Raw genomic sequence first — 27,729 nt, 5'->3', positions numbered from 1 at the left:
TAATTTGCACATAAGCAAACAGTAGACCTCCACCAGTTCAGTGGTTTGTGCATAATTGCAGAGTATTAAACTGCGGCCGAGGCCACTGTTCATTGACATGACATTTTTGAAATGGAAACACAAGCTTCAAGAGAAAAGCAAATTAAATATCCCCCCTAATGCTGGCCATTTTTTGGGGGGTTCTCCTGTGGAAAAACACACTGTTGAATAATGTCTTCCTCCTGCCTCAACACGCCACTGCCAAAAATGTCACTATGTCCACTCCTATTAAATGGAAAGCCTCAGGGACAGGGTTGTGTTTTCAGGCGCGTGCCATGCAGATTCTCACTAACAGATGTCTGCATGTTGCTTTACAAGGGATTGGGGTGCTTCAGTCAAATGCAGTGTCTCACATGACTGATGACGAGGAGCAAGAGGGTCAAAAGTAGAATTTGTTGAAGTGGCAAAAATGATGAAGATGACACATTAAAGAAAGTGTGTTTAAGAGCAGTAATGTACTACACATCCTCACAAATTCAAACCTCACTTGACACCGTCAAATTAATTACTGCAGAAAAAGGGGTGAAGATACTGTTTGCCATTAGGTTCCCAAATAATACAATAGTATGAAAAAGTTTAGGTTAGCCATTAGAAACAAGCCAACTGATAATTGGGTTATTTTAGTCTGTTTTTAGTGTACACAAATAAGTGTAGTGTTTACAAAGTTAACCACAAAAACATACAAAATATGCACTGTATAGTGTACCCCAAACAATGTAAAACGATTACTGTGTTATAAAATTAGTCAAGTTTGTTATTTTTAATTAGCAAAATTTAGAGGAAGTTTCCTGTTGAGGGAGTTAACAACAAACTTGCAATTGAGGGAGTTAACAACAAACTTGCAATTAAACATTATGCTTTTCTCTATTTTTTGAGCAATTTTAGTATTTTCTCAAATTTCTGCATTCATTTTTGTGCTTGTTTGTTTATCTTTAGCTATTATTTTTTTTTTTTTTGCTTGCAAATATTGTACTTTTAATAATGTGAAGCGGAGTTACGTTATCTGAAACGTTGATACAGTGCCGATTAGTCGTACCACAATTTTCTGTTAGCGTCCTTATTGTTCAAGAAATCATAAGTCATGCACAAAATACACGATATTTAAAAATAGTGGGCAATACGATTTGTAGACTGTCTGAATTACAAATGCATTTTTTCTCTTGAAGGCAAATCATGTACTCACATTGCCAGTCGCTCCCTTGCGTTGCAGTCTTTCCTGTGATTTGACATGAGTGGTAAGTTATTGCCCGATATATTTACCTCATAATAATAAAAACAACTAGTGTGACGTTCACTTGAAGCCTGCTGCTTTTTGTTGTAAACCAGAAAGAACGTCAACTGCATTGCAAACGAATGCTTAAAAACATATATGTACCTCAAGTAAGACGTCAAATAAATGTGCAGAAGCAGTAATATCGGGTACAATCTTTCTTGAAAAAACGTTCTTTTACATCCATGATTCTTCTCCTTCTTAACCTCAATCTTGTTTGCTAGCAATAGTTGCATCAAATGTCCAGATACAATGCAGGTACACGATCGTAGGCAGGTGAGGGACCAAACGTGGTTGTATGGAAAACATGAATAATTCTCGTTGGGGAAAGTGGAACGGAATTGGTTCACAAATTGGCAAGAGCGCACTCTATCGAATAGAAAGTGATCCTTTTTTTAATCAAATAATTTATCCCATGAGGGAAAAACACATATTTATGACATTCAGACTGAAAATAATAGGTTAAATGACGATTTAATGTAATTGTATTTTATATTTAAAAATATAACTGGATCATTTAGGCATAGGTGTCGAACTCCAAATCCTCGAGGGCTAGCATCCTGCATGTTTTCAAGTTTTCTACCCAAACACACCTGATTCATATTATTAGTATATAACCAACCTCTGCACGAGCTTGAAAATGATCCTCATAATTTGAATCGGGTGTGTTTGCGAGAGGTTTCGAAAACATGCAGGATACCGGTCCTTGAGGTCTGGAGTTTAACACCTGTGATTTGGGGGGAGTCAGTTTTCCTAAAATAAGCCTATGCCACTGGACATCAACAAAGCATGACATCGTGACTAGACGTGGCAAACGCCACCCCCACACCAAGAGGAAATTTTGTTTTGTCATTTTTCTATTTATATATGCATGCAAGTATTTTTATACCCTTGATACCATAAATGGTTTATAATTATTAAACATTAAACTAATATGCATAGAATTTAATACATTTATTATTTATTTCAGGAAACCCTGACCGTAAATAATATGACAGAGAATGGCCATTGGCCACCGTTTGTTGAAGTACTGCAACATCCTGTCTGGCTCCGCCCCTAATTAACAAGTTCATATTCTTTCACTTGCTAATTGTTTCTTGGCACAAAAATCACAACAAGAGGCTTTGAAGTGTTGGATTTTCTTTTTATATAAAATGTAGCGATTACCCAAAAGAATGAGCAAAATATCTACGTCAAGAAATGTATTTCTGATGTGTACAGTCTTGATTATAAATGTAAGATATACAGATATGAAGAAGTGATCCAGGTCCAACAGGGCAACATGGAAATGTGATTACATGCTAAATTGTGATTGTTAGTTTTTATGAACAACACAAAGAAACCATAAAAATAAATAAGTACAAAAAAAAAAATCCCTTACACACCTTTGCGGATATAGTATTTTCTAGTCTTCCCACTTAGGCTGTTTAAAAACCTTTGATAACAGCTTATTCCAAAATTAAGTCATTGAACTTTGAATATTTTCAATTAATCTAAAAACATGATCAATCAACAAGCTAACTCTTAAGACTTTTTAAGACCATAATACTTTTTTTTTTTTTGCATAGCATTGCACTTATTCATGTAAGCAAGTACTGTAATTCGAATTTAGGTTTTCTCCGCTGCTGTGCAAACGAAGCTCGAAATAAATTGTTGTATGCACACAGGAATAGCTGATTCTGACGGCATAGTTAGCCTATATATAGTTGTGTTTTATGGCTACGTTATAGCATCCTCAAAAATAAAAAAAATTCAAAAGCGAGATTCGAGTTTATGCGTGTTTTAAATAAAAGTAATGTCAAGGGATTTTTAAGACCAAAACCAAAATCATATTTAAGCTCTAATATGAGATTTTTTAAGAATTGTAGAAATTCAAAGTTATTGGATTTAAAACTTTTTTTTTTTAAAGTTTTTAAGACCCAGTGGGTTTCCAAGGCTGCTCAACTTAAGAAAGGTAAAACACCCGCCATTTAAAAAAAAAAAAATGGGGGTATTCGAGGATATGGATAGATGAGAAATTAACAATGCATTAAATGCAGTCAGAAATGGCTTGAATCCCTGAAAAAATGGCTTGTGGGAGGACAGCAATGCTAAGACTTTTGTATACAGTCTACAATATAAGTTAGAGAACAATTAAGATCGCGTTGCTCTAAAAAGCTGATATGCATATAAAATGTTAAAAAAAAAACTAGAAAATATTAGAAAATATATTACTTTTTTTCATAAAAATTCATCATGTACTGCCCTTTATGAGAATGTACCAAACAATGGTTTCAAGTGGAAATAATTTCAGAAGCATAAAATTCTAGTAAAACAGAAAGTCTCACTCTTCACCCCTTTCGCTCCCATTTGCATTTTTTTTTTTTTTTGACAGACATGTGCATGTTGTGAAACCAAAAAGAAATGTGACAGTTCCTTTGATTTCTAATAGTCTCATGTTTTTAACAGTCCCAAGAAGGCTTCTTGTTGGTAGTGCTGCTGATGTGCTGGGAAGGTTGTTGGTAACTAATAATCCATGCTCATTCGGCATTCTGGTTTGATAAAAAACACTCCACATCTTGTATCCAAGACTACAATGCCCACATCCCGGAAACATCCTCAACCCAAAGTGCAATCATCTTGGTCTTCGAAAAATTGCATCAAACCGCAGATATAGCCCAGCGGCCTGCAGTGTCTTCCCACAATTTCCACCAGAAGACATACTGCAAAAGTCTTCATCTTTCTTGTTCTTGTTTTACAATCTGTGTATGTCTCAGGAATGAGTCCAGCTAACGGGAACCCACTGTTCGTCCATCTCCACTTTTTTTAATGCCGTGCGTAGCTCGCCAAAGGCCTCTGAAAGGTTGTCATTTACTATGACCATGTCAAAGAGATGTCCATACTGAGTTTCCATTGTCTGAGCAGTTGCCAGCATCTCCTGAAAGTCCTCTTCCTGTCGTATGAGTGAAAACAAGGGGAAAATTAAACATTCTTCTATTACGGTATGTGTTAGTATTATGTACCGACATGCAGTCTTTACTGAAGGACAGCTAACATTTTTGAAGGCAGAATATAACAAAATGTGAATAACTAGAGAGCACTTCAAGGCAGTCGGTGCATAAAAGAGATTTACATGGAGTAAAAATTAGCCATACAATGGCAGACGCTTAAAACAATAATAAGATCAAAACTGATGCTAACTTTATCTACCAACAACCTGACAGTCAGTATACAGTTAGCGTGTTCCCCGTCCACTGCCCAAGCCAGCTGGGATAGGCACCAGCAAGCCTGCGACTCTTGTAAGTATAAGTGGCTCTAGAAAATTGATGGACGGATCATTTGAATTACATGTATGTAATGTATGTGTAGTATGTATGGCTTTCTTCCCCAACGTGGGCAACACTGCCATCCAATGGTCAAAGTTCATCACTGCAGTGCTCAATTGGTTTACCATTAAAATAAGCATAAGGCAACAGTGTCATCCACCCTTTCATAAATAAATAAATAAATACTTATTTTTGTGAGTGTATGTATGTGTTTGAAATTATTCCATGCCAAATTCTGTAATGATGTCTCTCTGTCCTTAGGTGTTTCTTTAATTCCAGTGGAAACTCACATCGATAGTAGTTATTCTTGAACAAAAAGATGATTGCATCTCTCATGCCTCCATTGTTTACAAGACAATGCTAACTATTTGTGTCAAGGCAAAGACCAGCTTGGTTAAATTCCACACAGTGTAACAATTAATAAATCGCATGAAAATATATTGTGAAGAAAAACGTTAAAGAAAAGGAGGACATTAAATAAACTCAGTCTGCACTCACCGTATATGACTTAGCAGACCCCTTATCATCCTTGCCTGAAATGAGTTTGGCGTTGCTTCTCGTCTCCCTCAGTCTGTCAATTGTAGGAGGCTTCACAAAAACTACAAACGGTTTAAACTCTGCAGTCCGCAGGTGCTTTAAAGCCTGGACGACAAAAACACTTTTAGTACAAGAGTGCAAAACTAGTGTAAACATGTGTAACGTGCAGCTAAAAAAGGAAAAGAACACAGAAAGAAAAAAAAGAGGAATTCTTTGGGCCACTCACATGCGGCTGGATGTCCAACAGGCACACTTTGTTCTTGGAAAGGACCGACCGTATTGAGTCTAAACTTGTCCCATAGTAATTCCCTTTGTACTCGCCAAACTCAATGAACCTAAGAGGTGAGATGAAAAGAGGGAAGATAAGAATACGGCAGGGAGCATTTCAGTAATATTAAACAGAGGGTCCTTAGTATATAACGCAATTATTTTTCTACTGCTCCATAAATGGCAGAACATAAATTTAGCATCCAACACAAAACTTAACAACTATTGACTCCAGATACTCCATAACTCTATATACTCCATATATATTTTTTAGTTTTTGTGGCTTGCTTACTTATTGTTTTGAATGTCTGTCTCAAAAATATGCTTTGAGATGAAATGATATTCCACACCATCATTCTCCAGGTTCTTCTTTGGCCGACTTGTGTCTAGAGGAGGAGATGGAGAGCAAAGAGAAATACTGTTTTTAAATTCAGTTTAGACAACATTTTTAAAAGAATTTAGCAAATTAGCCATTTACAACAATAAAAAGTCAATATTTTGTCGATAATTAATTGTATAACTGGTTTTTACATATAGAATTCATATCTTTAAATACACATTTTGCCACTTGCTGTTGATAACATGACAACAAGCAGTTATCATGAAAGATGAAGCGCGGTTTTGTCAAGTTTCTTTCCTTACAATGCCAGCCGATATTGGAGGAAAAAAAATTAGAATAAATATACTTACGCGGGATGGTCACACTGAAGTGCTGTGGATCAGAAATCAAAAGTTTTCTCTTAAGCTCATTCAAGCCAACTCCAGTCGGCCCTGCAGAAAAACCCAGTTGACCACCTTCCCACGAAAGCATCTCATTTTGAACGTATCTGTCTACTACCACACTACTTACCAACGAGAATCACCAGCCGGTGTTTTGCTCTCCCCTGATGCTGGTATTTTGTGACCTCTTCATAAGTGGGAACGTCAGCCGTGTCGTAAATTTCGCTCTTTTTAGACTCGTACATGGACTTGTTGGTCTTCTTGTCTTTCCTGCTCAGGCGGAAGCTTCTTCTGAACCCGACTATTGTCATTAAAATGGAGAAATACAACGAGAAACAATCATTAAAAAAAAGTGAATTTCTATATAAATCCTAGATGAATTATGCGATTATTTGTAAAGTACAGAGAATAAACGCTAGGGTGCCAATACAACCACATAAGCCTGGAGCTAAGTGGTTTTAATGTTCTGGCCAATGCCTCCCTAGTTTAATGTCCAATACCACAAATAGTAATATAAAGCTCAGCTCATGATTGTTATGCTTGGCTTCATCATGTGACCAATCCAGTCCAAAAGTGGATAAAAGCCGTACTTTATGTAACATTAAATAAAAGCACTTTGCATTGATAGAATAAGCAAACAGTTTGATTGGTCATAAAAGTAGAGCAGTTTGGAGGAAATAGAAATTAAAGTAGAGAGTAAAAAAAGAAATTGGGGGAGGAATGATGGTAAGAGGGAGGAGAACAGTTTCAAGAAAAGACAAAAACTGAAAAAAAAATCCAACAATTACTGTATGTCAACGGCCACTGTGATTGCAGTTGACAATACGACCACAGGGCACGTAGAGATGACACAAACGTGATTATGAACAATTACAGAAGACGGCCAATAAAATTTAAAAAAATATAAAAAAACAAGACAATTGTCTCTCTGTGACTCAAAATTGTTTAAATGATTATTTTGACAGTTAGAGGTACAGAATGGAAAAGGAGTAAAGAAAAAGAAGAAGAGAAACCAATAACACTCTCACCTAGACGGGATCCACTAATAAAGTCAGCATCCTCTGGTGATAAGAAAAGGAAAAAAAAGGGGGCCAGAAGAGAGGCGTAATTATCGTATTGGAAGAGAAAAGTAAGAAGGGACAGAAAAAAGGACTCAGCCCTTCAAACTAAACACAAAAAGTATATTTTGTAAATCATCAATTGGTTAGAAAGTTTACTAAACTACCATCTGAGTTTCAAGACAGATGTCAACACGACATCTGAATTTCTAAGAACGCAACTATGAAATCTCAAAACAGAACACATCGAAAATCTTCATTACAAGAACTAAAATTTACAACTTTTTTTTTTTTCTGATTCGCAAGTAATTGATGTGATGTGTCATACTATCAAACTATGCATGTAGCATGTGGCGGAAATCACCAAATTACTGCAGGTAAAAATACATGACCAAAGTAACATGATTACCAAAGTAAAGTGTTTTTTATATAATCATGAAGATTTACCAAAGTAAAAGTGGCTATAATTAATGTCCAGGAGAATTGTTCATAAAATATGGTGGTTTGCATAAGACAAGGAGGTAACATTGTGTGCCAAAGTCATATTGGATATTTCTTTGTTATAATCCATTAATAAATAATTAGTTCTCAAAAAATAGAGAACAAAAAATGCAGTAGTTTTAATTACATTAGGAAAAAAAAAATCTAAGAGTTATGTTTTAATAAATGGCCACTATAATATGATTATAATTCAAATTAGGGATGCACCAAAATGAATGTTTGGCTGAAACCAAAATTCAGAAATGATTTTAACGTGGTTAAAGTGTAAGGCGGGTGCGCTAACCACTGCGCCAACCGAGCCACTGTACAGAAAATTCAGTGCATCCCTAATTGAAACTTTAGTCAATGAGAGGTGTTAGTTGCGTTGTACCTTCCATTTCCTCAACTGTGACAAACAGCAAATGAAGCAAGAAATAAAATTGAGTATGGATTAGAAATTGAACATGGAAGAAAGACTTTGAGGAAAGGGGGAAAAGAGGAAAACACCTACCACAATCTACACCCACATCATCTTCAAAAAACAAAACACACTATTAATTGCCATTTTACAAAAAAAAAAAAACTTCATACATCTGCTTGCAAAAGAAATATTTCTAAAAAAAAACGGACTATGTAATCACACAGAACATAAACTCACAGTCAGCACGTAAAAATGGCAGCAGGAAAAACATGAATGGGCAAATTTAATAGTTGGGTTGTTGCCTGGATATCTGAAGCTAGGCTTGTTTTCATATAAACAACCACAAGTTTTGTGGAACTTAAAAACCACTATATATAAAGCAATGACATTTTGTGCTTTATATAATCATGAGAATTTTTTAAATAGGGCCTTGAGCGAATGAAAGGCATTTAATTCTCATTTTAATTTTCTCACAATCATTCAACTATTTTTTTGCACGAGCTGCATAGCTATGAAATTGCTCTCAGTATCATGACCCTAAAAGTGCAAAAAAATACCTTCCATTCTCCATAAATTATATTTTAAGTCACACATTTCCTGATGTTATATAGTAAAAACTTACTAGATCGCCGAATTGAAGACCTATGGATTGGGAGAATTGCAGCAGGACTTCGCAGAGCAAGTCTCCTATTAAAAAAAAAAAAAAAAAGACAAGCACATGGTGAGAAAGGGTGAATAAATGTTCCCTGCCACACATGAAGAGTAAAAAACGGTACTTTTGCTGATCTTAGGTAAGAGATGTAAAGATTTTTTTTTCTTTCTCACCTCTCTTGAAACGATTTCGACGGGATTAGGCCAGCACGAGGGTTAGCATCCCCCTCATGTTTGGCTTGCCACCAGGTTGCGTCATCTTGGCTCATAATTTGAAGAATTGAACCCTTTTTGAAGGCAAGGCCGGCCTCTTTACACGGGATGACATTGTCGTCTTTCGGGTCATAGTCGAAGAGCGCCTTCACGAACATCTGAACATCGAAGTGAGAAGAGGGAACAGAAAAATGTCTTGTTACTTACTTTATAGAATTTTAAAAAAGTATGCCAGAAAGGTAAGGTCAATTCATAATCAATAATTAGAATATTTTAATGAGATGACGAAGTCCGTCAATGCCCACCTTTGGCTCCTTGGTCAAAACGTCCTCTTTGACACCAGGAATAACTTTAAAGGTGATGGCTCCTTGAGACTGAGCCTAAGAGGGACAAAATAGATAAAGTGGGTTATGTGACTAATACTTATCTAACTTGAAAACTTTTCGACTGGAAAATCTACAGCATCACTTTCCAGAAGCTTGGTGTACATCCACACATGTGATCAAAGCGCCAAGAAAGATTAGAGCAAGTGTTTCGTAGAACTGATATGCAAGTCACAAATTCCTGGATGAGTAGAAGGAAGTAATTGCCTCACACATAAGTGTTATTTTGACAAAGGGAATTGAGAACAACAAAAAAAAAGACAAATCATACCAGAATACGAATAATTTCCTCTGGTTTCTTGTCATCCACAGGGATTCCATTGACCTCCTTTAGCTCATCGCCAACATGAATAAGGCCTGTTACATAAAATAAATTAAATTTTAGTCAATATTCAAGAGTTTTATTGCCATATGCATAGGTATACCACACAATGAAATTCTTACTCTGTTCACTTCTCCGAGCAGACTACATCCCATAACTGAGCAAATAATAAGGTAGGCAATAAAACAAAAAAACTTGAGTCCATTATTAATTAATGTTTTTTTTTTTTTTTACTCTCAGCAGAACTTTATCTTCTTACATTTCCGTTTTTCGATAATAAACAAAACTAGTGTTTTGATATAGGGCTGCACAATTCATCGAATTTTAATCACGATCACGATAGTGGTTGTCAACATTAATTAAGCTAATCCTCAGCAATATTAACATTTAGAAAGCCGACACTCCATGTCAATATCAAGCAGTTTGTCGTCCTACCAACAGGGGGCAATGTTTCCCATGTTTACATGACAAAAGCCTATGCTTTTCTCACCCTAATATACAGTATTATTTACCAGTGAGAAATGGCGTTTCTCACCTGATGTGCTTGGTTCTAAGTAGGCCTATTTTTTTTTTTCCACTGGTTTGCACTCATCAAGTAAGTTAGCTATGTTGCCCTGTGTGCCATTTGTTTTAATTATTATTATTTTATCTATTATTGAGTTCATTATTATTAATTGTAAGTATCAAGCCTTGAAGCCATGTTTATATACTGCTTGTTTAAAAAAATGTCAATAACTAGACATGTTTGCCCAAACACGATGAATAATCGTGATTTCAATATTGCCTAAAAAAATTGTGATTAATATTTTGGACATAATCATGCAGCCCTGTTTTGATATTAGTGCATTAGCTACAGGATACAAACGTTGGAATGTCAGACAACTGTTTTTTGGCTATCCACACCCAACACAATGTAATTATAAAATATCCCGATTTGAACGTTTGTTTGTGTTGTTTCCACAACAGGCATGTTGCTAACAGTGTCAAGTTTATAATGTTCTTGAATTTTAAATATTGAAACAAACCACTTCGGTCTGCTGCCCCTCCTTTCATGATTCGGGCCACAAGGATGGCTCCTGTGAGATCATCTTGCTTTATTGTAGCTCCCTATGAAAAGTTCATGAACAGAATTAATATTTAACTACGGTACATCAGATCTCAGTTAATAGCTCAGTTTGATTAACATCAGAAGTTATACAAATCCAGTAACTCACAAGGGGCTCCTTGTTTTTAACTAGTCTTATAATCTTCACAGAATCCTCATCATCGTTGAGGTCTTCAGGCATTGGAGGTAGTTCAGGGTCATAGTTTTTCTGTGCAACTACATCATGGACTGATAGAAGGCTCTGGAAAAAAAAATGTAGTCACTTGCTGTACACTGTAGTGAAAATGTGATAAAAAGAAGATTTGAGGCTATGGATCTTATTGTAAAAATCCTCACCTGTAGGTGTGGCTTGGCCAATAGCTTGAGAAGCTCATTCATTTCTTTTGTACCTGATTTCCCTTGAAGCTCCTCTGACAACTGAAAAAAAACATGTATAGCCTTGATGTAATGCATAAATTCAGCATTAACCGATCCTACTTTGTTTTTTGGAGATGTTTTGTGAATTGTGCTATTATAATTAGCGATTACTAGACTTATAAATATTGTACATATTTTTTATTATAATAGTGCTGTCAGGTAGAGATGGGAAATCCAGGTCCAGGACGAAAAACCCTGCCAGAGTTTGGCTTAAGTTACAGGTGTTTCTACTCAACTTACAACTAAATGAGCTGTTTGTTAAACCACAAGTTCAGTAGATGCACATGCAGCTAACACTCTGGCAATGTTTTTTCTTTCTGAACCTGATTTTTCATGATTCCTGATTTTGCATCATGCAATTCAAAATTTTAACAAATTAATCATTAACATTTCCAAAATTAATCAAGATTTACTGCATTTTTCAGCAAATTTTTTAATAAAAAAAACCTTTTTAAGGTAAATCTATAAAAACAGCAATCTTTGTTTGTGTTTTTTTTTTTGTTTTTTTACAAAATTTAATCTCCAAAAGGTTATGCCTTACCTTACCTCAAATGAAAAATATAACTGATAGACTCTATTATTTGCATTTTTTTTAAATTTACAGTGTCTATTTTTTTTCTTTTCACTACTAGAAGACATTTTTTTACCTTTTTTTTGAAATCCGATGATCTACGTTTTTGCCTATTATACAATGTTACGGACCAAAGCAATTACTCAATCATATTTTTTGTTTTCTAAATGATCAATTTAAAGCGATGTCCTATTTTTGAATAAAAGGATGGAAATTAAAATGTTTTAATCTCATTGGTCAATTACTCGTTAGCTTACGCGATTATTAAAACAATCGGGTTTTGCAGTGTCCACTTTAATGGAGGTTCAACCACTTACTTCACTGCACAGACTTGCAGCATTGTCCAAGACAGGAGTCGGTTTGCTTTCCTCATAATGCTGTAGTCGGTCATGAATCTGAAAGGACATTGTGTTTGTTAGTGACGATGCAAGGAAGGCGGACTTTCCCATGGCTACATACAACAGCAACAATGTTCCAAAATGTACAAAAATATGAAACCAATAAAAATATTATCTAATGACTTCTTTTTACCATGAATAGTGAATGTAGACTTTTTTCCCCAAACATGCCCTGCAGGAAGGTACTCTCCTCAGGGTGGCTAGCATGAGGTTTCAATTTTGAAGGTAAAGCTGCTAGCAACTCATACATCCCTATATGTGAGAGGCAGAGGTGAGTTTTTCATAAAACTTAAGCTCAACAACTTAAAAAATATGTTACAATAATTTCAGTCAAGCAAAACACGCAAAACAGTATCTTTGGGATTTCGCTGTATCAGATGGTTTGGTACCTGGCTCGTGGCCCACTCCGGTGGTCAGGGCAGGCATGGCTCCTGTCAATTACCTCCCCTCAGGCTTTGGAAAAAGGCAGTGAGGCAACAGGGTTGTGAGTTCCTCAGCAACTCTCACCAAAGACCAACGGCATTTGCGGACAGGTTTTATGCCATGGAAATCTATAAGAGGAGATTTCAGAGCATAATCATAGGGTGCGATAGCTGTTAACATGGTTTAAATACCTATAGTTTGGGTGTTATAGTCAGGGTTATTGGATCTTATAACGCTTATAATAGCCCAGGGTGTTCCCCAACACATCTTACACCCTTGTGCCTCTTTGGGATTGGTATCACTGGTATTTCTTTCAACGGGTGAGTAATGGAATGGAGAGGTCGAGTATTTTTGGTATTCAGATTTCTGATACAAAAATCTATTCTAACCAAGTATTGGGTAAACATTTTTAAAACTGTGCTGCCTCAAAAAGCGCATTTGAGTCAGCAAGAGTAGTTAAAATGTGATCAGTAGGAATGGAAACTGTGTCAGGCAGAAAGGATCAAAGTGTGACGTTTATATGGGAACAACTTCAAAATAAAAGCATGCCAAGTCATTGGGGTCCATTTATCAACCCTTCTGTTATGTTGTGGATCAAAGTGACCCATTTGAAAGTTTAAGTAAATGTTGGATGTAGTTTTTTAGTATATGACTTTTGCTTGGTTTATGGTATTTTTATGCATTTTTAATTTGTTTTAATCATTGCAACTTTTGTAAGTTAATTTATCTAAAACAATAACAATGAATAACATAACACAATCACAGAAATGCTGTTTCTGAGGGTGGTGGGAAGGAATCACAAAACTGGTTGGTGTGATTAGAAAGAAAAAACAGTTACTACAGTTACTATTTCAGATTAACACACAACACACAGATTTAAATAAGTATTGCCATACTAACTGTGTGAGTTCATTCACAATAAAATAGAATAAAAAATTTAAAAAAACAAGACTTGACACTTTTGGAAAAACACCCACAACTCCAGGTCTTACTGACCCAGAGATAATACTGTTCTTGAGAAATGAAAATAAATCACAGGTCAAATTGTACTGTTTTATGGGTCAGTATACAAACGCTTACCATGTGGCTCACATACGCTTGAATCCAATTAGATGTTTGAAAATGGCTCTACCGCCATCTAGTGGATTTATTATCAAGGGTGACTCGTGGGTAGTATAACTAATAGACCAGTGGTTGTCAACCTTTTTTTCAATGACGTAACCCTTATGAAATATTTTTTCAACCAAGTATCCCTTAATCAGTGCAAAAGATTTTTGAGTTAAAAAAAAAAGCCCTAAAACATTACATCACCGTCTGATGTATTATACTAGAGAACCTTTCAAACTTCACTTGTATTTGTCCACAAAAAATAATCAACATAAAGTGTCCTTTTGGATCATAGAAGAGATTTGTTATTAAAATGAAATCACTTATAGATTTTTTCCATATATTTGTCTATAATCAAAATAATCAACATTAAGTGTCAGACCTGTTCTCAAAAAGAAATAATTATAAATAAATGTTTGTCCATAAAACATTCAAAATAGTATCATATATTTGTCCACACAAAAATATTAAACAAAGTGTCAGACCTGTTCTCAAAAAGAAATAATTATAAATAAGGGGGAGTGGGAGGAAGCCGGAGTGCCCCGAGAGAACCGACGCGGGCTCAGGGAGAACATGTAAACTCCACACAGGAAGGCTGCAGCCAGGTGGATTTGAACCGGGACCTTTTGAACTGTGAGGCGGATGTGCTATTCACTGCGCCACCAAAAGACATGTTCTGTCAAACTATTCAAGTATAGGGAAGAAAATGTGTTTTTAAAATAATGAATTGAATAACCTACTGAACATAAAATTTGTTTAATGGACTTATATTTTCTTGAAACATGTAATTACTTCAATCATTTTAATTTTTAAAAGATGAGTACTACCTGGAGTTCCTTCAAGTACCACTAGGGGTACCCGTACCCCCATTTGAGAAGCACTGACTTTTAGTAGGGATAAATTGGGAGTCAAACAATGTACCACTTAATGAAAAATCAGCACTAAAATCTCAAAATAGTGATTTACTGGTTTTCCGTTCCATAAAAAGATACTAACATAGCATCTAATCCTTAACCTACTCCTCAAATGACATCAATGTGTTGGGTTTTGTGTCCAAAACTGCTTTGTATTCTGAGACCAGCTACTATAGCTGAAACTGATATCCTTATCACATGACAGAGGCTTGTTAAAGGCACCACTATCTTACTCAATACATCTCAAAGGAGCAGTTTACTTAAGTAATTCATCGTGTTCTGGATCAGCAGATTTACTCAATTGACAGGCTTAACATCCTGTCAACCAACATGGGTTACAGGTGCGCAAATACCATGATGAAAACAACTGTGTAATAAATGCCTGACGACTCACAACAGAAATCGTGACTTAGCAAAGTGAAGATGTTAGAAAAATCCACTTCTTAATGCTATTTACAAGCAAGAATGTTTAAAACTAGTAATGTATTTTCATGTTAGCTGAGCCAATAGAATTTATGCAAAGTCTAAAATAACACACAGTAATGAATGCTGTATCAATGATACACTGGTGTAACCAGATTCTGTGGTCACTAAAAGAGGTGTGTTACAATAATGCAACACATGATCAATCGGGTCAATCAGGAGAAAAAAATAAGACCATCGGCGGTGTGTTACAGACACAAACAGATGATCTCAGAAATTACATCAGGGGAATAAACCAAAACAAAGATGATAACAATCAGGAAAACAAAATTGGGAGGCACAAAAGAACACCTACCCGATCATGTTCTTCCTGCAACTGAAATACAGCTCGACACGCATGTGCGGGCACACCCACTCAACTTACACGGCATGAAAACAAAATCCTCCCATGCAGGAAGTGGCAAGCCCACCAGGTATATCTGCTCACCCAATCAGACCTGAAAGGCAAGTTCCTCACAAAAGGCCTGCAGATCTCCACCTTTTGTTACATCTCTTATAATGTCATTATGATCACAAATAAAGAGCAAACTACTTTGGTCATTGACACTAAACGGTGGTTTCAGGAGTTTATACATGACAAACTCTAATTTGTGAAGGGTACATACTTAAAACTTTTCAAGCGCATAAAAAATGGATGCAGAGCTAACAGTTAAAATCCAAACAACAACTAAGAAATTGAGCGATTATGGGAAAAGGCTTTTGAGGAGTGGCTCAATTCGGGAGAAATATTTAACTCCACCCACTAAACATTTGACTCCACCTGTACAGTATAAGCTCTTATGTTTTCTTTTTTTTTTTTTAATCTACTTCTTTGGTGGTTTTGATGATTCAAAAGGCTTTTTAACACCTTGTCGAACATCAAAAAAATACAAACTGACTGTCTGCCCCACTCCCAAATACTCAACTGAACTATGCAAGACGTGCGCTCTCTGCTGGGGACATGTGGTACTACATCTTACTCTAGTCATCTCTATGACATCTTTTAAAAGCAACTTTTGAACCCAAAGGCCTAGATTTCACAGCCAGAACCAAAATGGATCCCTCCATTTTGGGGGCCACCGAATATGCTCTATGTGCTTCTTTGCCTCTCGGACCCTCTATTTACCCATAATGGACTTCAAGCTGTTAATTTCCACAACCTTTTTGAGCTGTCAAACATTTGGCTCCACCCACACATTAAGCCACGCCTCTACCTCGTTCTGCAGCCAGGCTACTTGATTTAGCTGTGCATCTGCCTTTTTTTTTTTTTTTTTTTTTGCCTTTTTTGTTAGCTTCAGGAAACTATTTGTTTAAATTTGTTCTTAACTTCTGCTCACCCGGGCTACACCACCTTTTTCTTTTTAAATCAAATTAAAGATATGTGACATTTTTACATTTATACATTTAAACTTTTTGAGAGCTTAATTTACTGTTAAAAAAAAAGAAACTACAAGGAGTTAGTTTAACTTTATAAGACATGCTGAGGACTCTAGGAGATCCTAGATTTTTTTGTCCAAATTTTAAAGGCTGTTTGTTATCGCAAAATTTGTACTGTTCACCATGTCATCCATGCGTTATTTGTTTTACTTCAGAGAATTTTGGAATAGGGAGGTAATTATAATGGGGTGATAGACACACTTTATTTTGTGTTTTCCCCGAAATTGTTTCTCTGTGGACAGTGTGCCCGCACTCATGCAAATAACTATATATGTAATTTATTGTGAACCCTGTGTTTAAAAAAAAAAAAATCGACATTATGCTAATCTGAAAAGTTGTTATAATGTATGCAAAAAGATATTCATTTCTTTTACTGTATATAAACATTTTCCCTTTTCTTGAAAATGAATGACAATAAATTCCATTCTATAAATATACAAGTATATACAAGTATCAGTATCAGTCCTGAAAAACATCAGTCTTTCTCTACAATGCTTCTAAGTTAAACATTTGACAATTCACTTCAGGTGTACCGTTGTACACAGAGGTAAAAATACAGTCTGAAATGTAGAACCTAAAATGACCACTAGATAGAGCTGTCATATTAAAAGACAGCTTGATGGACTAACAAAGTGAATGAATATGCTTTACACAGCCATGAAAAGTTTGGTCTGTATTACAAGTGATTGCTTAACACCCTATTATATTTAAGTGGTGGAATTAAAGTTTACAAATTGGACAGTAATTCTATAAACTTTGATACTGATTGATAAATGTGAAACTACTGTACTGTGTATACACTGATATTTTTTTATTGATTATATGGGAGTTGTGTCCTTTTTAACCCACAGGGAGGAAATGCAAACAATAGGGCAAAAAAGAAATGTGTTCATGACAGCATCATTGTTTTACACCTACTCTCCTTGTTCTAGTTTTACATACAAGAACAGCAGCTCTTTGTCTCTTACTGACCCATTATCAAGGACCGAAGGCCACAGTCAGTGTCAGTCACCACTCACACATTCCTCTCTCACACAATGACATAGCATGACGGGTTGTAAGCGAATTAATGGGCAATTTCATTAAATTGGGGGAACTCATTATCATATGATAACAAATATGCAGTAAATCAAACAATACTCTGCTTGAAGAGATCAGCACATTCATTGTCCATGTACCGTAGGCATCCTGACATTAATCAAAGGATAGTGGATTTGTACAGCGATGCAGGACGGGGAGAGAACAGCAGGTAGCCATAAGCCTCACTAATCTGCAGGTCTATAAAATGTTAGCGTTGCTTGGTAACCTTCATGCGGCACACCTATAAATAGAGCGAATTATAGTTCCTGTGGTATGTATAAGTTGCAAAGGGATGGTAAAAATGTGTTTATTCATCTATTTACATTAAATGAGTACAGTGGAAGTATTTGATAGGCAGGTCGGGTATACTATTGAAGTTGCATGTCACGTACACTTGCACAAGAATGTACTGTGTGTTCAAAACGACATGCTTTGTGTGGAAGCCAGCTCATTAACAGATGCATAATTAATAGAGTTGAGAATAGAATAAAGAAAAGTGGCAGAAAAAAGGAGTGCGAAGAAACAAGGATAGAATGTGATGAAAAAGCATTCTGCTGTGAAGTTTAATGATCTTACACTTGTATTAATATCCTCTACAGTTGACACTGATTGATTTGTACCCAATGGTTTGTCCATTTTGTCTCAGTAGGACAGCAAGGTTGATTACATCCAACCAAAATGTGATACAACTGATGATGATCCCCTATGCAAACTTTTTCTCATCCTCTAATGAGCACATTAGGACTTAGTAGGGCAGTTTGAATAAGTCAAAAATACAGATATAGACCAGAAATAAATGTCCACCTTAGTGGGCAAATGAAAAAGGCTGGGTCTAAGGTGGATACAGCCATTTTTCCTAAAATTCTTTAATCAAAAATATTTCTATTTTTGTATTATTTTCTCATTACAAAATTGGTTGATTGCTTGAAAGTAAATGGATTTAGGGATGCAGCTATTAAATATTTGGGGGACTTTTAGTATTTGGTATATTTTTGGTCAAAAATCTGAATTGAATATAAAGTATTGAGATAAATATATAGGTAAAAAAATCATTTTAAACACAGAATACCATCTTTTTTTGACATTTTTCTGCTTAAAATTAAACTGTGCTTAGCAACAAACTGTTTTCCTCCTAAAAGCTCTCCCCATAAAGGTCTATAAGACAAATTTGCTGGCTAAAATGACACATGTGAGTCAGAATAGCTTCTTAAAAATGTGATCAGTAGGAATGGCAAATATCAGGCTGTCACCATCAAAAGGGTGCAGAGTAATTTATGTTTATCACGCCAGCCTATATGGAGCGCTTGAGCACTGCTAGCTAGCAGCTCATTTTTGCTGGAGGGCAGCTATAATGGAGCATGAGTCACATTAGCAAAAGGTGCCAAATATCAATGCAAATGCGAGTGTAATTAGGTCATTTGTTAGCACCTTAAATTGTCGGTTGAATGTGATTTCAGAACAATGTCCCTATAATGTTGCAGAAATTAGACCAATAGAGGCAGGAGAAAGACTAGTCAAGCTGTTACGCTACAACGCGCTGCTAAGAAAAACATTAAAATTCAAGTGTTCCAGTACATTTGTGTCAATTTATTAGTTGGTAACATGAGGTTTATTTTAAAGTTGGCCTTTTTGTCGCGTTTCCGGCATATTTTATTGTCATGCAGAGCATCAATTAACAATTGACTTGACAGTTTTGGACGGTACTGGAGCCTATTTTGATTATCCTATTCTCACGGCCATGTTTACTGGGGAGGAAGCCAGATGTGAATCAGTGACAGTCCTACCATTCACATATACCAAAAGCATTCCAAGCTGCTGATGATCCTCAATGCAACCTAGTTCTCATTCAACCTCTTTTGCAAAACCAGTGCAAAAGGAGGCCCCTTGAGAATCTCAAGTGAAAAAAGTGGGTATAACTGATGCGCTTAAGTCCGGTTCCATGGCTCAGTGGTCACGGTCACAGAATAAACCTCTACCGTAATACAATAGAAAAAAAAAGCAAGAAAACGATTGATTCAAAGTAGTAGCTTGGTTTAAAAAAAAAAAAAAAAAAAACTGTACAAGGTACTTGGGATGACAAGTACACACAGAGCTGATGAGTAACGCATATGTATGGTAATTTTATGGTATTTTGCACACACTTGCTTCTTTGTTCCGCTAAAAGGGGCATTCCAACCAGGGTGCCAAAATTGCAGAACAGTGTTTACAATCTAACAGCCAGCCCATATCAGAATCGTGGTTCTATTCTAACTATAAACAAATACCTAAAATGCCTCTTTGTTTAACCCCATGCTGTCTACATTCGTCTTACTTGGCTCCATGCGCACATCAGATCCTCAAGGGAATTATGACGAAATGACTTATAATGACCCACTCCTGACCCTTTCAAGACACCCTGACACAGATGGGGCTGCAACAAAGGACAGCTGTGCCCCTAATACATGCAGTATATAGAAAGCTAATAGATGTATAGAACAACCCACCCCACAGTACCAGTAAAAACATAGTAGATAGCCTCGTACAGTGGTTCTTACCCTTTTCATTGTTGTACCCCCATGTGAAATATATATTTTTTGTCAACCAAGTGCCCCCTAACCAGCGCAAAGCATTTTTGTATCAAAAAATAAAAATAAAAACTTAAAACAGAGTGCAGTGACATCATCTCTGATTTATTACATGTTAAACTACATTTTTAGTAGTATCTCTAGGCATATTTTATTCAGTAACTCGCAAAGATAGGTTTGTCTAACCTTTGTTGTATTTCTGGCTCATCTGCCGGAAAATTTTGTCATTATTGAAAATCTGCATCTTTAGAAAACGTAACAAAATAAAGGTGTGTAATGTTTTGCAAAAGAGTTCCTACCAAAATAATTTAGCAAGAATTTGCTTCATGTTCCAATTAATTTGCTCTCAATTTGAAAAAAAAAGTTTTTGTCACAGCAGTAAAAAAAAGCACTGAATTAGAATTAGATATAGCTGCAAAACTCCGCTAAAATCTCAAGTACGACCTGCAGGGCCTTCACACACTCCCATTTATTTGAAACAAAAAATGTACTGTTTCTCTAACTCGCACCCCTATTTGAGAATCACTGCTCTAGCATAACTGATAGTACAGAGCCAAAATCTTTTCTTTTTTCAATCCTATTCATACAAACAGTTGGGCAACTGTAAAGCAAATAAGCCATATAAAATGATTAGAAAGTGATGCAAACCATGCAATCTTTAACTACTGGGCTAGGAAGGGAAAATAAAAAAAAACAAAACAAAAGTGAATCTGAAAATGTGCAAACTGACATGGTAAATAGAGTTTAAATGTTGCCAAAACGGTTTTACAAAAAAATATATATTTTAAATGTTTGTGTTATTGTACTTCTAACATCTCACCCCTTTGAAGCCTTTAAAATACTGGCATTAAACTCAAAATTTGCACTGCAAGACACAAACATTTTATAGTGCTTGCATTTTATAGTGCTTGAAGTTCACGTGTGTTGAACTGATGTGTGTTGAAGTGATGGTATCACATTTAGGAGGGGTAAAACTTGGGGAAATTTCAAACCTAACGGAATGAACCATTGGAACAAAAGGCAGGAAAGGGAAAATGTATCTGCTTAATGTTGGCAACAGATCACTTCTGTCTGTCTGTTAGCGCACCAATTAACACATTCCACCACCTTTCCATGAAGTGGACATGATTAACTGCATGAAAGCACGAGTGTGTGTCTGTGTGTGTATAACCCCATTTCCTGGTATCCCTTATCATTTGCATGAGTTTTACATGGGTTGCTAGGTAATCAAGAACTGGCACAAATAAGAGGTGGACAAAACAATGCAGCAGTTGTGCATCAACTGAATTATTCCCCCAAATCAAAATGACTAACATGACTATAATGCTTTAGGTTTTTTGGGTGACTAAGGTCTAACAATGAGCTGGAAAAAGCAATCAGGGGGCTAAGCCACAAACGGTTTAAATGGCACACTGAGTCACTCAAATTCATCCAATGTTACCGGAAGTCTATTTAAGTCTGTTGTGTCTGTCATTTATGAGTCAGCAGCCAAATAAATGCTACACAAGATTCCAAAGACAAATAATAACACCATATACCTGGCACTCAGTTGTAACTCACTTCTACGCAGGACTTGTCAATCAATCTATATTTAAACAGATTTTGGATTCTAACAACCACAGAAAAAAATGACCAACAATGTGTTTGCAATTCCCCAGCACTGTTTTAGTACCTTGCATTATCTTAATTCTGCAGTATGATGTTATGTGATTTTGCCTTCTCTAAGCGTAATTTAGTAACAACAAATAGTAATACTGTACAAGGTTTTCTCGCCTCTTCACGTCGCCTCGTATTTTTTTTTTTTTCAAAAGATCGTCACTTTATAGAGGCGCCTACCCAATGTATTACAATAACGCACTCATTCCGAACATGGAGTTTGAAGCGGTCAACAGTCTGTTAATTTTTGATCTGGTTTAGCTGCTAATGAAGATTAGCATTAGCATTTGGCCTTAGCTGTGCTCACCACTTTCTGATGCACGGAGTGTAGTGTATTATAAAAGAAAATAAAAGTGTGTACCTCTCTTCGTGGACCTCACTTATCGTGGAGGTTTTCAGGTCCACATTTGACCCAAAAAAATTAAAATAGAAGACAATTTATTTTTAAAACATAGCTTGTGCTAATACTAACGTCAACGTGAAATCCAATTGATATGCTAACTGGAAATTAGCATCAAGCTATGAGAGCAATATTGAAGCCCAACTGAAAAAATAGTTTATTTGATTTGCATAGCTTCTCAACCCTGCTTCTTACTTATGTCTGTCAGTTAGTGATTGTCAAACATACACCCTTTGTGGTTGATTTTCTGTGTGTCTGTACCAGAGTGAATGGGCTTAGAGGGTTTTCTGTAAGAAATATCGCACATAACCATTTCCCTGAAAATACAATCTTACGTTTAGTTTCATTTTCAATGAGAATTTTTTTTTTTGTTTGTTTACTGTGATTTATGTCCACTTTGGATAAATGGATTTACAGTTACAAATATATTTATTTAAGTGACTCTGTGTGTATTTATTAAAAATATTCTAATATGGGACATAAGTGATGGCCATTTATTCTTTAGAATTAATTTAATAGTGCAATATAAATTATAACAAATTTTGCTCACACTTTACTGTGATCTCATTGGATTTCAGCATTTCCTGATGTAAAAATAACTGTGCATAACCGTGGCCCTGCCACCAATACTCATTTATTTCTGTGAATGATACAAACAGCAAGCCACTGAATACTTGATTACACCACAACTCATTCACTGGTGAGGTTTATGGGTGCAGCTGGCTACATCACTCTGAACTACAGATACATTTTCCACACACCATTAAACCCAGTTGACCTAGTGGCAAACTTTGGTGGTGACATAAAGATTTAAAATGCTCAGTGGCAGCGCATGTGATTGACACACACTGCGCGAATGCTGAAGACACGGACAAGAAGACACCATTTTTAATGCCACTGTGTGTGATTTGTTTGATGTAAATATTTGTATCCTAGCCAAGTCAAAACTTGAGTAAGTCTGCCAGTAGAAACTCTGCCAACGCAGTGTGTCTTAGGGCAGGAATAAATAATGGTTTCAGTTATTCACTATTTAAAAGCTGCCAGGTATGACTTGATCGAGATTGGTCCAAACAAGACTAGACAACAACTTGCTGTAACTTAGATGAAGACCGTGTCACATTTTAATACCAATTTATGCAAGAATCCAGGTGATTCCGAAGCATAAATTCACATAAACATTCACTGTATATCTATTCTAGGAGCACTGTTCTCAAGCTTCTTTACATCTCAAAGAAATCCATCTTGTGCACAGAAACCTAATAAAAGTAGTAAGTTGTTAGATGGCAGCCATTACAATTGAAAAACAAAAAAGGAAGCCTCGTATGTCAAGACAATCAAGTTTAAAAGTGGAATGAGACTGGGAAATAAAAGGCCAAAACCATTACGATGATGCAAACAGAACATGAAAAAGTGACTTTGTCAAATGTGTCTTTGAACATGCAACACAAACACACTATAAATTAACCCGAAGTTTTCACTCATCTCCACCCTGGTGAATATTTCCAAACATTTTAACATTTTGATACAAGAGAGAATTTTGTATTATTGCAGACAATTCTAACTTAGATTTTAATGCTACCAAAGCCAGGAAACCCAACGTGAAGGTACATCCAAAATGTTTTTCTGCCTATGACTACGTGAAGTATGTCCGACATAGCCTAATGATTGACAGAGTATCAAAAGACAGTGCCAAAAGGTATAGACAGTACCGGAGGGGCCTTTACACAGAAGGGCAGACATTACCAAGACTTAACATTATCGGATAACGTAACATTATCGTACAGTCTTCATTCACGTGAGGTCAGAGAGCATCAAATATCTACTGTCAGCATCATATGATCAACAGACAGATGAGCATTTTTTTAAGACCGCGTGATTTAGTGTTGGAGGGTCTACAGAAAATATAAGATCGGAATGTCTTTAACAGTACTGTGGCATCTTTTAAAAAGCTATACTGTACATGTGGTACCAGATGGTCTACATTCAGTACCAAGGATCTACAGGCAATACACTGTTGGAAGGGCAAACACCCCATCTACAAAAAAACAATTTTATTTATTCAAGAAAGCACATCGAACAGCAAGGGAATGCGTAAAAAACACGTGATAAACCAAAAGCAATCAATGTAAAGGATCGATATTGGCTCTTTGTATAGAAACAATACCGATACTCACTTTGGTATCAACTATCAATACTTCTGCAGAGCCCTAACTAGTACAAGACAATCCTTGAGATGCTACATACACACAACGGAATTTAGGCCATGAAGGAGTTTCTGCTGACCAACAAAACACAAGCCACTAACGAAAATGAACCTCAGACAAATCAGCACTGTCTGAGGGGCCCTTGGTATCCATGAATGAATCATAAAGCACTCAACATACAAAGATTGTCTGTTATGTTCCGATACTTTGATCTTAGCTGAATATTGTGGGCCCACGATTGCCTGATTGTTCAAATTGTATTTCATTATAGGACTCTGTTTAGAAAATATATTTTGTCAAATGAAACATGATTACTCCTCAACATCAATATGTGGCTTAGTTCACCATGGGGTATTCACAAAGTATTTGTGAGCATAAAAACATGTTGATGTCTTCTTTGTGACCTCATTCTAAACAAAGTGGAGGCATAGTGTGTACTGACAGAAACCCTACACCTCTTTGAGGCTGGTCAGGGCATCACCACCAGTGTTGTTCATTCACCGTGACCCTGCAGAGAACATTACCGTACATTAATCTCTCTGTCTCTCGGAGGGAGTAGGCTCACCATTTCATTGTGGACTCGCAATAGGGATTAGTGATACCATGGAGTTATACAGTGATTAAGCAGGATGTAACTGAATGGATGGCTGAATGGACAAAAGGCACACTTACTTAAAAATGGGGAAATAGTGAATGAAGGAATGCATTAATTAAATGTATGACTTGGAAAGTGCCATATGCATCTTGCATATGCATTTTTGTCATTAATCCTAATTCCGCAATAATATTCCATGTTGCTACATGGTTGGTCAATCTAAGTGGATAAAACACAAAATGTTGAATATGTAATATTTAGAAAGCAATAAAATTCATACTGGTGGCCTAGTTGGGCCAACATTAGAAAAATCCACACTATTAACTGGCTGTAGATGTCAAAGATCAATTTTTACTGGGCTGGAAGTGAGTAAATTGCCATACAGGTCAAAAATCAATTTTAATAGGGCTGGCAGTAAATTAATCAATCTTTGATGGATGCTGTAATATATTCTTCAAATTGTATTACTGAATTTGACCGCTGTAACTGCACAGCAATACTGTAGCATTTACGTTACACATGTAGACTCATTTACAGTAGATGGTATCAAAACAAAAACTCGCAAAATAATGTGAGCCAACAAGAAGCACAAAAGTAATTTCAATTTGGTGGCATGGTTAGTTGTTTTTCAATTTGGGGTATTGTTTGGTAAATCCTTATCTGGTTTGTATTTCCAATACACTGTATGTAAGTCAGAGCTTTACAGACGCATCTTTTCATCCATTAACGAAAGTGTCCCAAATCATTCAATCCACAGACAGCCATGTGTTCATCTAATCAAGAGTATCACTTCAACCAGAAAAAAAAAAAAAACAGCGAAGGGCCACTAATATGTCAGGCAGCTCAGGCAGGCTATTTTCGTACTGACTGTTTACGATGGAAATGTAATAAAATGCTTACTGTACAGCATGCTGTAAATAAGACTTATGAACAGAGGCCAAAGCTGTCATCTAAGGAAATCCACTTCACAATCTGTACACTAGTCTTTTTTTTCCTCACTTCTGTACCCTAATGGCTGCATTCCAGCAGAAGCTGAAACGTCCCAGAATTCTGCATTCCCACACATCACTGCCAAGTTAGTGACCCTCCAAAGTGGGAATAAAACCTTTGGAATGTGAGCAATGTAGGGAGCTGAGGAGACACCTGTAGAGACAACCAAAACAAGGCAAAGCGTGGGCACTGTCTGAGCAACTACAGGACCTCCTCCCTATACTTGTAAGCCCTCGCTTCTGTCTAGTTCCCATCATTAATACTAATGATACATTAACACTCCTGTCTGGTATCCCAAAAAAAAAGGGTGGGGAAGGTAATTGCTAGGGCTGTTATGAATTGAGGAACTGAGAATGGTCACATCAGGGCAATGACCAAATTATGGTCCTTGTTGCGACTGTCGGTAAATCAGAGTACAAACCAGTGACTTTGAAGTTATGACAGAAAAGGCCGACAGTTGGATATGGTTTTCTCAGTAAAGCGTCTACAACAGTTTCTCACAACCACAGATCTCACATGTGATGACATTTCATCAGATAATTTTACCTTATATTGATGCGACTTTGATTCATAACAAAAAAAACACTAATACATGATAGCCATGTGTGCATTGAATGTAAACAAAGTGCAAGAAATAGAGGCAACATTTCCCCCCATAAATCAGTTCCATTTAAGAATAGGCTAGGTTGATAGTACTGTATTTCATTGAATCTACTGGCAAATGAAACCTCTTTTTATTTATTTATTATCTTTATTGGAAAATACCATCATACTATCCTTAGGACTAAAAGATGTTTATTCCATAGTGCACCATCAGACTTTTTTTTTTTTTTAATGGCGTTAGTAAAACCCACAAGGATTCTATTTAATTATTACATACGCACTTAAAAGTATGTAAATGACATACTTGGGATGTGGGGGAGGCTAACCAAGTGCTGAGTTTTCAGCACTTGTGGTTTGGCGTGTCATGCTCCAGTCACTACACTTGACTTTACTGGGCACAGTTACTTTTTAAAGTACTTTTTCCTTCAACATTATGAGAGTATGATTGTACAATAGATAAGTGAGTTAAGGGGCGTGTTACAATGTAACGTTTGTTTCGCGTGATAGCATATGTATGCTTACCTGACTTTATAGGTCAATTCGCATTAAAAGCTGACACATACAGATACGAATGCTTTGTACGGGAAAGCTCGATTTGTGAATTTGCTGTTTTAACGTTTACAAGTCCATTTAACTTGTTAAAAAGATAACGTGACAATGTAAGCCAGAACAGTTGTTCTCAATAAAAAAAACAACAACGACAAACTAATTATTTCGCTGATTTTGTTTGTTATGAATATTATAGAGAACACCACAAAACATTGTACAAAGCTGCTATACTTACTTTGCATTTGAGATCGGAGTCGAATGGGTTCTCGCTAGCCTTGGCAAAGTCTAATCATTATTTTGAGGAGAAATCTGAAAGTTTTCTGTTTCCACTTTAAAAAATGTGCTTTGGTCCTTCATAACTCCTGTTCCCACAACAGACAGCGCGGGTATCTGCTAAAATTATCTTCCAAAACGTTCGGTCTTGCCCGTGTGGCACGCTCGAAGAACACAATTACATTTGGTTTGCTGACTTGGAGGCAGTTTAATTGTTTCGATACTATGGTCCGTGTTTGAAAAAGAGTAAACGTTTGCTGATCTGCGGTCTGTATTAACATCGCGCTGAAAAGAGGTACCGCCTCATCCGTTCGC

At 36.3% G+C, this 27,729-nt stretch overlaps 1 protein-coding gene and 1 long non-coding RNA gene across 5 annotated transcripts in view; both read right to left on the bottom strand.

Moving 5' to 3' along the window:
• The window catches only part of LOC148407770 (uncharacterized), a 70,550-nt gene extending 69,018 nt beyond the window's left edge, over nt 1–1,532 (bottom strand). Inside the window, exons 1-2 of the long non-coding RNA XR_015868690.1 lie at nt 1,415–1,532; nt 1,223–1,255 (exon numbers count right to left, since the gene is read on the bottom strand). This is a non-coding gene — a long non-coding RNA (uncharacterized LOC148407770). The remainder of the gene's footprint in view (nt 1–1,222; nt 1,256–1,414) is intronic.
• Nucleotides 1,533–2,432: 900 nt separating this feature from the next.
• On the bottom strand, nt 2,433–27,629 carry mpp7a (MAGUK p55 scaffold protein 7a). Of its 4 annotated transcripts, XM_088402203.1 has the most exons (20): nt 27,377–27,628; nt 12,547–12,708; nt 12,291–12,409; nt 12,077–12,154; nt 11,108–11,188; nt 10,881–11,012; nt 10,692–10,773; nt 9,616–9,701; nt 9,267–9,341; nt 8,923–9,119; nt 8,720–8,784; nt 8,188–8,208; nt 8,068–8,082; nt 7,167–7,199; nt 6,269–6,439; nt 6,109–6,189; nt 5,711–5,804; nt 5,378–5,486; nt 5,113–5,256; nt 2,433–4,241 (listed from the first exon to the last, which is right to left on the bottom strand). In XM_088402203.1, the coding sequence occupies exons 2-20, from the start codon at nt 12,581–12,583 to the stop codon at nt 4,062–4,064; spliced, it is 1,800 nt and encodes a 599-aa protein (XP_088258329.1). In that variant the 5' UTR covers nt 12,584–12,708; nt 27,377–27,628; the 3' UTR covers nt 2,433–4,061. The 4 variants fall into 4 exon arrangements, with proteins under 4 accessions (XP_088258329.1, XP_088258328.1, XP_088258330.1 ...); XM_088402202.1 differs by having other exon boundaries at nt 8,068–8,208; nt 27,377–27,629; XM_088402204.1 differs by lacking the exon at nt 8,068–8,082 and having other exon boundaries at nt 27,377–27,627.
• Nucleotides 27,630–27,729: the final 100 nt, after the last annotated feature.

The sequence above is a fragment of the Hippichthys cyanospilos genome, chromosome 19 (assembly GCF_059441005.1).
Source record: "Hippichthys cyanospilos isolate Australia breed blue-spotted pipefish chromosome 19, RoL_Hcya_1.0, whole genome shotgun sequence".
Classification (NCBI taxonomy): domain Eukaryota; kingdom Metazoa; phylum Chordata; class Actinopteri; order Syngnathiformes; family Syngnathidae; genus Hippichthys; species Hippichthys cyanospilos.
The sequence above is the reverse complement of the archived record's forward strand: the minus strand, read 5'-3'. Positions and strand labels throughout refer to the sequence as shown.

What these genes read in the sequence shown, in the direction of transcription:
- mpp7a (XM_088402202.1), bottom strand. Translation starts at nt 12,583, where the DNA reads ATGCCTGCCCTGACCACCGGAGTGGGCCACGAGCCAG. An exon ending in AGGAAATTATTCGTATTCTG is followed by an intron (nt 9,342 to 9,615) that starts GTATGATTTGTC and finishes TGTCCCTCTTAG; the next exon opens with GCTCAGTCTCAAGGAGCCAT. An exon ending in TATTAGTGGATCCCGTCTAG is followed by an intron (nt 6,440 to 7,166) that starts GTGAGAGTGTTA and finishes TAATGACAATAG; the next exon opens with TCGGGTTCAGAAGAAGCTTC.